The following is a 12901-nucleotide window of genomic DNA, read 5'->3' as shown; positions in this document are numbered from 1 at the left end:
CTGTAAATCTAAACCGCAGTGGCACTGTCTACTCTAAAAGTACAATGTCGCTGGGGTCCGCAGATGATATTGACATCGTATGTGTTAACAAGAGAGCTATCAGCGCAGCCTTTTCCAGGTGTTGGTCTTGTGGTGAACGAGAGCAAGACAAAGTACCTGTTGGTCACATACCAACCAACATAAATTTGAAAAAGTGAAGGAGTTTGTATATCTCGAAACCAGCACAAGTTCCACCAACAATCTAAGCGCGGAGATCTAGCGCAGAAGACTCTTGGAAACAGGTACTATTGTATGATCGGTAAGCAATTGATAAGCAGATCCTTCTCTGGACGAACAGAAATTTCTCTCTATAGGTTTCTCATCATTCCCGTCCTACTATTATACGGCGAAGAAATATGGACGACGACGAACCAAGATGAGAAAGCACATGGAGCATGCGAGTGATCTGTTCTACGCAAAGTCTTTGGACCCCTCCATGTGTGATGAGTTTCGAAGATGATGATACCACGACCTGTATGAGCTCTACGGCGACATGGATATACGAGTATTTAAGCGCATCAAGATTCAACTTAGCTGCTTAGGCCATGTAGTTCGCATGGAAGATGATGTTGCAACGAAAAGTTTGAAAACACAGAAAAAATAAAATTTAATGGAGAAGATTTTTTATTATACGAAAGAACATTCTTTTGAATTTATTTTTTGAAGTTTATCTCATTCAAATGTTGACCGCGGCTATGTCTCAGATGGTCCATCCGTTGAGTCCAATTTTCGATGACTCGTTCAAGCATCCCGACTGGTAACTGGCGATTGACATGCGTCATGTTTTGCTCCAAGGCCTGAATCGATGCGGGATCGTTCGCATAGACTTTAGACTCTACATATCCCCACACGAAAAAGTCAAACGGTGGGATATCACAAGATCTTGATCTAAAAGATAAAATTATCTGCTCACCGAAGTGTTCTTTTAATACATCCATTGATTGATGCGATGTGAGGGAAGTGGCCGTCTTGTTGAAACCAAATGTCGCCGAGATCACGAGCTTCAATTTCAGGCACTAAATGTGTAGTTGGTTATCATGGCGCGATAACGGGCGCCATTGAGGGTTACGTTCACATCGCCATCATTTTTGAAGAAGTATGGTCCGAACCATACCAAACTGTTGTTTTTTCTGCATGCTTGTTTACATACCCATTGAGCCAGAAATGGGCCCCATTTCTGAACAAACTTTGACTCGAAAACGTTAGATCTTCTTGGAACTTTTCAAGAGCCCATAGAGGGAAGGTCGAGCGGCTTTAGCTCTTGCCCAAGCTGTATTTTGTGCGCTTTCAATTTAAGATCTCTGCGAACTGCGTTGAATCAACTGTCTACGGTCTTCGTGTACACTCTCAGCTACGGGTCTCAAGATGGATGATGGTGTTGCGAATAGCACATTCTTTGCAGAACGGGAATTTTCGTAGTAAAGTTGAAGGAATTGTAAACGTTGTTCAGGCGTAAGTTTGAAAATGCCAAATGTCAAACAATACTGAACAAAAACAACATGACAGCTTGACACGACACATGCGTGATGTGTCAAAAGGAGGCTATTGAAAAAATTTCCTCTACTTGGATCACTCGTTATATATTCTTAGTCTGGATAACCCAGGCCACATTTACGCAAAATTCTAGGGTTCCCAGCCAGAAAGATATCTGATGGAGTTTTTGTTTCTGATGTCGAGCTGATCCGTTTTCTCAACAGCCGGTTCGACCGAAAAGCAACCAAAATTTTTTTCGGCCAACCACTGTATAGTCGTCAAATGTTTCTGAGGAATGTTCTCAGCAACAATTTCGAGCCGATCCTATCTGTTTCGCTTTTCTTTTGACTTGCATAAGCGTCAAAACGTTTGATTTTATTTTTGATGGCACGTTTTTTCTAGTTTTGTTGATAATTTGATTAGAGGTATTCAGCTGTCAATAAGCCATGGCGCAATGTAACACGTGGGACAAACCGCACGGCGGCTGCGTGCAGACTTGCGAACGCAAAAACAACATCAAGGCAGAGAGCACTGGCGTACGAGCAGCTTTCTTTTATCCAGCCGGTGGCATTTACAAGGGTTACTGGTTACGCAATCAACATCACCGTTATGGCGTTAAGGAGTCACAAAAGCATTTCATCTATGATGGTCAGTGGTGTAACGGTAAACGTCACGGTTACGGTACAATGCGCTATCGTCTGCCGAATGGCACAGCCGAACGCTTATATGTAGGCGAATGGCGCGACGACATGAAGTGGGGCGAGGGCAAGCAGTTTTTTCGAGACGGCGTCTACTATGGTTGGTGGGAGCGGAATCGACGTCATGGACCGGGTGTCATGTGGTACAACAATGGCGCCATTTACATGGGCGAATGGGAGGCGGACGTGAAGCACGGCATTGGAGTCTATTTTTATCGTCAGTTGTGTATTTGAAATTTCTGCGCTCGTTTTCATTGTTTATTGTTAGAAAATGGCAATCGTTATGAGGGACACTTTGCGAGGGGATTCAAAAATGGTGAGGGCACCTACTACCACATGCATACTGGTCAAATACAGAAAGGCATGTGGGAGAATGATGTGTGTAAGGCGTCAATGGTCATAGATGAGTTCCGCAATCAGGTTGACAGTCCAACGCCGTATCCTATACCAAAGGTGATTTCGTTTTGATAAATTTAGAAAGCTTTTTTGAAATCTTATTCTGAAATACAACAGCTCGGCCTGCAAGATCCGGACAAATTTGTATGTCAGTTGTTCCAGCGCTATATTGCCAATGCATTCAAGCCAACAAAGTCTTTCAATGTAAGTCTACATTTTTATTAACCAAAATCCATATTTCCTAAGAGCATGGATTATCGCTGTTACATTTCAGGAACTGATTTGCCTTAATTTTGCACATAAAATGAAGAGCTTCACCAGATTCGAGCCGAGAACAATACTAAATTCAAAATTCCGCTTCGATGTCAAGCTTCCTTGCACATGTAAGAAGGTTGAGCAACTGGTACATCTGAATCTTTAAGACCAAATCTTGAAATTCATCCACAAACATACTATTTATCAGTAACTGTAATTATGATTATAATATCAAAATCTTGAACTCATGGTTCATGGTTAGTCTGGTAGTTTCGTACTCCAATAGCACTGTATCTCCACTCCCAATGTAAACTATACTACCAGAGAATGACTGTGGACGGTAGGTTCATTAGAAAATCATAATGCAAACCCCGAGTCATGTCGCCTAGTTGAGTTCATTAAAAACACTAAGTACCTCTTTAGATCACTCGTAGTGAGAGGCAGTCCTAGAGTTGGTAGGTAGGTAGGAGTGCAGCCCTGTTATCTATCAGGCTCAATTAGCACTTGATGTGCTAGAGTTGGAGTGTACTGATTACTGGGAAAAGATGCGTTACAAAAAGATATGAAAATTATTTGTGGATGAGTTTCTAAATTTCAATAGTGGGATCATTTTTCCAACTTTGCATAAACCAGAGTTATGGGGTTTTAACTTTAAAATATTAATTTTGTCGCTGCAAATTAATTTTAAAAGACTTCTACTTTGATCGTGAGACCAACGCCTACATATTATGCTGACGAGTCCAGAGTCCTTCTTTGTCATGGTACCTATCCGTTTGGAGGAGAAACTCCAAAGACATTTACACATTATGGACATATGCTAAACAAAATATTGTCGTTCTGTGACACGGAGGCTTCATGTGTGCAGAAAAACTGAAGCACTTGCTTCACTATTGGGTAGAGCTCACTACAGGATATTGTACAACCCTCTCGTTCTTACGAAATTCTAAAGCTTATTGCAAGTTGTTGTTGTTGCAGCGGCGGAACACATTCCTGAAGTAATCTCGAGGAATTGTGTCCAGTTGACAGTTCTTGGCCGAATAAAAATCTGGTCCGTTCCGGTTACTTAAACCCGACTGTCGTGGGAACGAGTTTCCTTATTGGAAGTGGTGCCGAGATTGGTGTGCAACACTTGAAGTATTCCATTGTTGTTGTTATTGTTAAGGGTACCTAATCCCCGTTAGGATGGTAAGAATTAGCTAAGTTGTCGACGACCGCATCCAACGGTGGGCCCAAGAAACTCGTTGTTTCGACGGGGTCGGACCAAAGGGAGATGGGTATCAGATGAGTGGGGTTGGTGGGGCATAATAATTTAATGAAAACAAATATTTTGTCCAAGATTGCACGCTAAACTATAACATCCCTAATGCTAGTGCAGCATATTTTAGTGAGATCCAACTATTTTTTATGAGATTCGTTCAGCAGTCGTAACTAGACGTGATGTCATGCGGAGACTCATTGCACGCAGGACGTATATTGGATATGTCGGTATCTATCCAGAACGAAGCTGCGCAAGGTTCACTCTCGTTTCTGGCGGCAACTCGAGCTCTTCGTCTTCAATTAGTGGTGGTTTGATATTCCTAGGAGGCGGTTTCGCCCCAAGCATACAAGCCTCACTATGCAGGTATTCGATAGGAAACATCAAGAGGCATCCTGTTATAGTCCGAAGTCCAATATTCTGATAAGACAGGCGACCATATTGGTGCGGCGTAGTTAAGGATGGCCGGCCCAATTGCCTTGTAAGTTGCCAACAACTTTTCTTTGGATTTTGTTGCGGCCCTGCACTCGCGGTCGTAAGAGGAGTGAAGGAGCACAGACTGTCAAAAGTTACACCTAAAATTTTAGGATTATTGAAAGTCAGAATCTTGACGCCATCGACTGCAATATTAAGATCAAGTCTGTACTCTTTCGTCCAGTTTGTAAATATGGTCGCTGTGGATTTAGTGGGAGAGTGTTAAGTTCCGTGCAACGAGGAAGCGGGAAAGGTCGGAGGGGCTGCCGTTTACCATTGAACATATGTCATCAATTCCATTACCGACGTCAATATCGTTCAATCATCAGCGTACGAGGTGATAGAAACTTTCTCTGGTGGCTGTATGAGTTTCGAGACATAGAAGTTAAACAATAGCGGGGAGAGGACACAAACCTGCGGAACGCCTTGTTTACTTCTTCTCAGTTTTAAGTTTTTAACTCGAAATAGTACGGATGATTGGCGTCCGCTCAGGTATTTCATGGTCCTTCTTTGACCTCTGTCCAAAGATTCTCAATTGGATTAAGATCCGGTGACTGAGCCGACCAACTCATAACCTCAACTCCACTTAGAGCAAACCAATTTTTTGCCAATCTGCTATGTTTGGGGTCGTTATCTTGTTAATAGACCTATTTCAACAGCATTTTCCATTCAGGGTGTGGTATTTCAACGTACAATTTGGCATCAATGTTATCTTTAATCCAAAATAACAGACCTGTACCATAGTAAGACAAGCACCCCCCTACATTGATTTTGGCACCTCCATGTTTTACCGTCCGTGAAACATATTTAGGAACAAATGAAGCGTTTACTGGCCTTCGTACATACTGTCGGCGTCCTCGGGAACCAAATAAAACAATTTTTGTTTCTTCGGACCACAATATGTTGCCACTGCTATTGTTCACAAACCACTGCTATTATTTCGAACACAGTTGTATATAAAGTTACAAATAAATATAAAGACATATGAAGAAAAAATGAAAAAAATTAAAAAAAATAAAATTAAAAAAAAATAAAATTAAAAAAAAAAAAAAATTAAAATTAAAAAAATAAAATTAAAAAAATAAAAATTAACTAAAAAACAATAAAATTAAAACAAAACAATAAAATTAAAAAAAAAACAATAAAATTAAAAAAACAATAAAACTAAAAAAACAATAAAATTAAAAAAAAACAATAAAATTAAAAAACAAAAAATAAAATTAGAAAAAAACTAATAAAATTAAAACAAAAATTTAAAAATACAATAAAAAATTAAAAAAAAAAACAATATAAAAATTAAAAAAAAAACAATAAAATTAAAAAAAAACAAAAAATTAAAAAAAAAAAAAAAAATTAAAAACAATAAAAAAATTAAAAAAAAATTAAAAAATAAAAAAAAATAAAAAAGAAATTAAAAAAAATAAAATTAAAAAAACAATAAAAAAAATTAAAAAAAAAAAAAAACAATAAAAAAATTAAAAAAAAAAAAATTAAAAAAAATTAAAAAAAAAAACAATAAAAATTTAAAATATATATAACGAAAAATGAAAGAAAGGAAAAAAAATAAAATACAAACTTAGAAAAAATATAAGGGTCATTCCAACAAAATTAAAAAAAAATAATACAAAATTCAAAAAAAAAACAATAAAATTAAAACAAAAACAATAAAATTAAGAAAAAAACAATAAAAAATTAAAAAAAACAATAAAGAATTACAAAAAAAAAAAAAATTAAAAGAAAATAAAAAGAAAAAAAAATGAAAAGAAAAAAAAAAATAAAAAAAACAATAAAAAATTAAAAGAAAACAATAAAAAATTAAAAAAAAAACAGTAAAAATTTAAAATATATAACGAAAAATGAAAGAAAGGAAAAAAATAAAATACAAACTTAGAAAAAATATAAGGGTCATTCCAACCTTAACTTAGTACATTGAAAATATTTTGTTCGGTCGGAAGGTTTTTTTTTTATCTTTTTAGACGTAAAATATTGGACACGTATTTTTTATTTAGACTGAATATGAAAAATTTTGGTTTTTTTGGACTTTTTCGACCGTTGAAATTAAAAATTTAAAAACAATATATAGAATAAATTAGAGCAAGAATATAATAAATTACAAAAAATTTAAAAGTGTAATTCTGTAAAATGTGTCACAAAAGCTAAGAAATAAAGCTTTAGAAACTTACTTTTCCAAATTACCGCAATTTCCAACTTTTTCACGATAACTAGTTTTAGAATGTTTCTTACAACAACAACAACAAAATATAAAAACATGTATTTTCATAAAATTTATAATAATTTATTTTCAAGATCGTTTCATTATTTACGCATAGTTTATAATTATTATTCAAAATTCTTTTTGTTTTTGCTTTTTTACTTGGTATTTGAAATACGTACGCACGCAATAATGGTATGGTAGTAATCAAAGTGATTACACGCATCAATACAGCTGTTTATCATTATTATTTAATTAAAACCTTTCGTTATCATTACACATAAACAATTACTTGTTGCACATCAACACGCACAAGCTAACTATCAACCCTACCCGCGCAACCGCCGCACGAACCATGCAACATTTGAGTGCAAGTTGAGATAAGCGCGCGTTGCAACTGCAAATGTTCCATAAAATACATGTGTATATGCACCTTCACCACAATTACTAAGTATATATGCGTTAGTTAGTGTAATATTTAGAAATGCACTGTCAGCAATAGTATGTTCGCTGCAAATAAATGTTCAAATATTAACAACAAAGTGGCGGCGTTAACAGAATATAAGTATAACAAATGCATAATTATAAATGTATGTGTGTGTGTATACAACTGCTTAATACCCGTTTAAAAGCAAAATATAAATACATATACATATATATAGATAAATTTTAACTAAAGTAAAAACTTAGTACGTTGTTGCGGAGAAGGTCTGCGCAAAACACTGCACTGGTATTGACACAAATATATTAACGGTTAACTATGCAACGGGCTTTTTATGTTGACAAGCGAGTTATTGTTGTTTTAAGTCAAAACACGAGCGTTTTTTGCACTTTTTCACACCATTTCAGCAAGTTAATGCACTTTTGACACAAAATACAGTTATTGGTGCTAAAATCTTTCGTATGAATTATGCTACACACGTCTGTGCCGCGTTAAGTGTTGCACTACGCTGCATTTATGCCTTACTGCGCTGCTGCTGAGGCGGCGGCGGCGGCGCTGCAAGCCAGCTGTTTGACATTTTCGCGTGTGGTTTGCTTGCCTTTCTACTTTCTAGCCTATGTTTATAATTTCAAAATTTCTGCTTTAATAGCTTCATTACATTATTGTAGTGTTTTTTGTTGTTTTTGTTGTTGGTTTTTACTTTTAGTTTGTTTCGCTTAAATTGAGGTGTACATTGCGTCTGTCAAAAACGCACTTATTGTGGTTATGGTCATCATACTACGAGTAATGCATGACTATCAACATCGTTGCTTGTCTATTTTTCTTCATTTTTATCTCTTTTGTTTAGTTGCATAATTTCGGTAGAATATTTTTAATAAATACGTTCGTAGAACAACAGATAAGCCTGTGCACGCAGCACCGCCTCTTCGTTGACTTCTTGCACGCGTGAATCGGACACATAATACCACTTGCCCTTGGGCACTTGCACATCGCGCGCCTCATCGTCGCCGCCGTAAGCGCCGCCGCTGTCTGCTGGGGCGTCAGGCAGCTCGTCTGTATCGGAAGTGCTTGTTGTTGTTGATGAGCAGTCACTGCTGTTGGAGAAGTCATCGCTGTCGTTGGCGGCCTTCATGCGCAATTCGCGCGCCTTCTCTTTGGCCAAGAGCTCCTCGAGTTTCTTGCGCTGTTCGTCGTCTTGATCGAGTTCGGCTTTGCTGCCTTGTGGCAAGAATTTCCAGCGTTTGTCGTCACGCGAAAGTTTCGGACGCACTTTTACATAGGCGGTGTAATGGCCGCCGTACATGCCGCCCGAATGCTCGACAATACCGTAAAGCGCGTATAAAAGTTTCTTTTGTTTGCGATCGATATTTGGCAAATTTTTTACTTTGGAACCGCAGAAGGGCGCTATGTCTAGTACCATGGGGAAGCTGACGGCGCGTGTTAGCTTGCGGAATATGCAGCGCGGCCCGAGTTGGAAACGTTTCAAATGTAGTATTAATACAGCTGGCGGACTAGATATTAGAAACTGTTTGGTCGCATTCGTATTGATGGTCTTGGCTTTCGGATCGCTACCGTTAATGCGTTTGGTGCAATTTTCACAACCAACCTTGTTGTTGCCCGTCATCAACTCAACGCCGGTGAAATTATTCAGGCATGATTGCACGGAGCACTCGCCGTCTTCGCATTGATAACGCGGCGCTATGGTCGTGCTCCAATCGGAATGGCTTTGAGTGCGCACTCGCTTGGCCTTCATGCGCGCTGCCTTTTGCTCGCTTAGTTTAAGCTGTTCCAGTTGTGCAGCCAGCGCTGCTTCGTCTTTCATTTCGCCATTCACGAAAATGCCTGCCGCGCTGGCCGCATTGGCTGCATCGGTAAGGGAGAGTTGTCGCATCATCGTGGCACCTTTTTCGCTAAGACCAACCGCTACCAAACTATTGTTCGCGGTTACGCTGTGCGCATCACCACTAACGGCACCGCCATTCGTTTCGGAAGAGGGTAAAAAGTTGGTGCCTGCATTAGCGGGACTATTGGCGATGCCTGAATCTATGCGAAAAAAAATGTATGTAAAATATGTTGCATTATTTATGAATATTTATATTTGTACCGTTTTCGTCTTCATCTAGTGAGTCTTTGTCCATATTCTCGGGTGAGTCGTCGCGTTTCTCTGATTTGCCAGTGCGCGGTAACTGCTTGTTACCGTTGCTGTCGTAACTGTTGGCGCCTGCAGTTCGCGCTAATTTCGTGGCCGCGTTGTCATCGAGCAGGTTGTCTTCCACGTCAGCGTCGGATTGTTCAGAAGAAGATCCGGATGAGGAAAATGCCGCGCCGTTCGCACGCCTAATACATTCCATTTCGGAAGCCGCTGTTTGCGTAACTTCAGTAGCGCCGCCAGTCGCATTCTCCAATATTGCCTTCTGTTTCAATTTGTTTTCGTGATGTTTGGCGGCTCGTTTGGCTTTGCGCTCCTTCTCCTTTTCCTTTTTCAATTGCGCTTTGGAGGGTCCGGCAGGCGGTGTGTTTAAGTAAAATGAGCTTGCGCTTGGCGAATTATCAGGGCTGGTCTTACGTCTGAATGGTGGCTGTGGCTTTTCAACGCTAACCGGCAATGACATGTCTAAGAAGTACTCATGCCGTGAGGACACATTATAGCAATCTTGGCAAGTAAGCGTGGACACTAAAAAGCCGCGGAAAACTTGCTCGGGGCGAAGTATACGATCAGCTGCTTGATTGCCATATATTTTACATTTCTGGCGCATTTCCTCAGACACACTGTTTATATCCTGATCCTTGTAGCCCAGATTGGTTAAAATTACACGCTGGTAGCGCTTTAAGTCCTCAGATCTGTTATGAGAGAAGATTAGCGTATAAAACGCCAATAATAATGTTGACACTTACCTGACGCTCTCCAGTAAATGGCGTAGTAACTCATGGGAATCGTGCTGATCGCCGCCACGAAACTGTGGACATTTTGTGCAAAGCTTATCGAAGAGCTTGCTGGGCGTAAAAACACCGCCTGTTTTGTTGAGACAAATTTAATTAAATTAATAGCTAATTATTAAAATATTTTGCAAAAAATATAAACGAACCGCTTGATTGCAGCTCTTCCAAAGCCTGCGCGAGTGCCGCTGTAAGTCCACCCCACGATGACAAGGTACCTTTGATCATTGGCAAGTGCACATCTTCGTCGTCTTTGAATTTAAAAGTACCGCCTGGTAAAGTGAATCTGTAAATAGAATATTATTGCACTACTTAATATCCAAACTTCAATTTTCGTGCTTACTCTTCGCCGGGCTCTGATAGCTCCTTGAGCACATCTAGCAGATAGGGTGTTTGAGCCAAACATTGCATAACTGCATTGAAGAAACATGTGTTGCCCAGATTTGTTAAGCCACGCACACGCGGCAGTGTTTCTACTGTTTGCAGGTCGTATGTGTCGGCTTGTTTATTGGTAACTACGGGTGCAGATACCACGGCTGGATCTGTTATTCGCTTTGCCATACCTGGTATGGGTGGCGGTGGTGGCGGCGGCAGCGGTATTGGCTTATTTGTTACACTCACTGCTTGAGTCTCAACTAATGGACGCAAAGATTCCCAAGTCGATAGTATCTTTCCTTCTATGTTATTAAGTGGTGTGTTTTCCGCGGGTGATGCAATGGGTATTGGTTTTTGCGCAGCTTTCTTTACCATTTCAACACACTCCAATAGATTTTTACGAGAATTTGATTTAACTTCGTTATCGCAATCGTAACACCATATTTCAAACGTACGCGTGTTCATAGTGAGCGCATGTGAATCGGAGTGAGGTGTCTAAATTATATAAAGTTATAACTGAGGAAATTCATTTTCGTAATTGTATTTATATTTTTATGATTACTTTGTAATGCTGCAAAGCGTGCTGATTTCTTGACCGTCCACAAAGCTGGGAACCACACTTAAGACATAACCAAAGTGTGGTGTCATACTCGAAACCGCTTAGCGAATCATCCAGAATTGACTCCTTAACTTCCTCAGCAGGTGAAGTAGCGCCCTGTTTGGAGCATTGCATGCAGTCCGCAGCCAGACCACTTGCTTTTAGTACTTTGCGCAATTTTGTAGTATCAACAGATTTTTTCACATGCTGACAAACTCCAATGCCGGATGTTGGACTCTGCAGCGCACCTTCGGATGAATCAGTCGATGAACCATTATCATGTACATCAGATTGACGTTTCTTCTTAACCATAACTAAATAAGTTTGTCTGTGAATAATCAAAGTGACAAGTTTAATAGTAGAAAATACGTTACACGTCCGTAAAACTAACTTAAGATCTTTGTTGTTATAAAATATTACGGTTAGGTTTAAAAAACATTAACATATGTGTACTTAAAAGAAATTACATTTTTTCTATGCCAAAAATTGAAAATTTCTCGGTATTGAGGTTAAGATCACACGTCTGCACAAATAATGGGACACAACAAATACGACCGTACAATAAAATGAACAAAAGAATAAAAAAAGGCAATACATGAAACGTTTTGCATGAACCATACTAAGGGGTGAAGGGGTTGACAAGTGGTTTAATGCACCGCTTGGTGTACCAATATTCCGCAATATCAAATTGTAGCTAATATTGTTGAATGTTTTCAGTTCTTTGTTTTTGGATGGAATACTCGCACAATACCTTTTCTCATTTTAAACATATACCCGAACAAGTATTACTCTTTGTCCTAGTTTTTTCTACAAGTACGTTTCAAAAAGTGTGATTTCACTCTGTAACTTCTCACTATGGCTCACTTTTAATTTATTTACCTTGGAACGTTGGTATAGTTTCTTGGACGTTTTCTTTAAGTTTTTACAATATTTTTAGCATACACTAATAATGACTTTCTAATTAACTAACGCCAATTTCTTTCCAATTTGTATTGTCTAAAATTTTCACAAAATGTGACTGTCAAAAATCAAGAGATGTCAAAAATTATTTGGCGTGTCAGCAGCAATGCAGTATGGTATTGCTAGTAATTTAAATTTGTTTTATTTATTTTATTTAAGCTGTTTAAATTTATTTATTACAAATTGCAATTTTATTATCCTCAACAATGTTTAGAATTTGTAATTTTGTATAATATCCACAAAATTCGCGAGGATAAATTATTAAAACAAAATAATAAATTTGCCAATAAATAATTCAAGTGTGCACCCTGTGCTTAAGCGCTCCACCTATGTGTGAATAGAAAATTCATATAAAAAATCTGACGACGTTTGAATGTAAATTTTCTTTATTTACTGGAACAGAACAATAAGTATTCAAATCTTAAATCTATTTATAACTAAAGAAGCTCAAGAATGTGGTTGAGCTTTCTTTGCTTTCTTGATTTCGTTGGTAATTCTATTTACTTGCTCCACAGTGCCATGTTTAGCACGAAAACCGAATTGATGCGTTGGTATTATATTATTTTCGTGGAGGAAAGTAGTCATCTTTGAGAGTAACACTTTTTTAAATATATTTGGAAATACAGAGTAAGAGACTTATTGGATAGTATCCGAAAGGAAGAAGGAAGGACTATTCTCTGGCTAAATCCTTCAGGCCAATTAGCCTAACTTCTTTTCTACTAAAAACCATGGAAAGGATCATAGACCATGTTATAAGGTCGAAGGCGTTTAATATTGCATCCCTGCA

The 12901-nt window shown here is 38.3% G+C and overlaps 2 protein-coding genes across 3 annotated transcripts; one reads left to right on the top strand and one right to left on the bottom strand.

The window, feature by feature from the left end:
- Positions 1-1885: 1885 nt before the first annotated feature.
- LOC120774071 (MORN repeat-containing protein 3-like) lies at positions 1886-3081 on the top strand. Its single transcript, XM_040103383.1, has 4 exons — positions 1886-2427; positions 2479-2663; positions 2724-2810; positions 2881-3081. The coding sequence occupies exons 1-4, from the start codon at positions 1959-1961 to the stop codon at positions 3025-3027; spliced, it is 888 nt and encodes a 295-aa protein (XP_039959317.1). The 5' UTR covers positions 1886-1958; the 3' UTR covers positions 3028-3081.
- Positions 3082-7659: 4578 nt separating this feature from the next.
- LOC120774070 (ubiquitin carboxyl-terminal hydrolase 45) lies at positions 7660-12161 on the bottom strand. 2 transcript variants are annotated; one of them, XM_040103382.1, is made up of 7 exons: positions 12034-12161; positions 11119-11482; positions 10525-11051; positions 10331-10467; positions 10140-10257; positions 9349-10085; positions 7660-9281 (listed from the first exon to the last, which is right to left on the bottom strand). In XM_040103382.1, the coding sequence occupies exons 2-7, from the start codon at positions 11464-11466 to the stop codon at positions 8116-8118; spliced, it is 3033 nt and encodes a 1010-aa protein (XP_039959316.1). In that variant the 5' UTR covers positions 11467-11482; positions 12034-12161; the 3' UTR covers positions 7660-8115. The 2 variants fall into 2 exon arrangements, with proteins under 2 accessions (XP_039959316.1, XP_039959315.1); XM_040103381.1 differs by having other exon boundaries at positions 7660-9287; positions 12034-12160.
- Between the last annotated feature and the right edge of the window lie 740 nt (positions 12162-12901).

The sequence above is a fragment of the Bactrocera tryoni genome, chromosome 4 (assembly GCF_016617805.1).
Source record: "Bactrocera tryoni isolate S06 chromosome 4, CSIRO_BtryS06_freeze2, whole genome shotgun sequence".
NCBI lineage: Eukaryota > Metazoa > Arthropoda > Insecta > Diptera > Tephritidae > Bactrocera > Bactrocera tryoni.
Note: the sequence above shows the minus strand (reverse complement) of the source record. Positions and strands in the feature narration are given on the sequence as shown.

Bases quoted from the DNA above. Each gene is read 5' to 3' on its own strand.
- LOC120774070 (XM_040103381.1), bottom strand. From the start codon at position 11,466: ATGGTTAAGAAGAAACGTCAATCTGATGTACATGATAATGGTTCATCG. The intron at 10,086-10,139 runs GTAAGTGTCAAC...CTCTCATAACAG, and splicing joins CATTTACTGGAGAGCGTCAG to ATCTGAGGACTTAAAGCGCT. The intron at 9,288-9,348 runs GTACAAATATAA...TTTTTCGCATAG, and splicing joins ACTAGATGAAGACGAAAACG to ATTCAGGCATCGCCAATAGT.
- LOC120774071 (XM_040103383.1), top strand. From the start codon at position 1,959: ATGGCGCAATGTAACACGTGGGACAAACCGCACGGCGGCTGCGTGCAG. The intron at 2,664-2,723 runs GTGATTTCGTTT...GAAATACAACAG, and splicing joins CGCCGTATCCTATACCAAAG to CTCGGCCTGCAAGATCCGGA. The intron at 2,811-2,880 runs GTAAGTCTACAT...GTTACATTTCAG, and splicing joins AGCCAACAAAGTCTTTCAAT to GAACTGATTTGCCTTAATTT.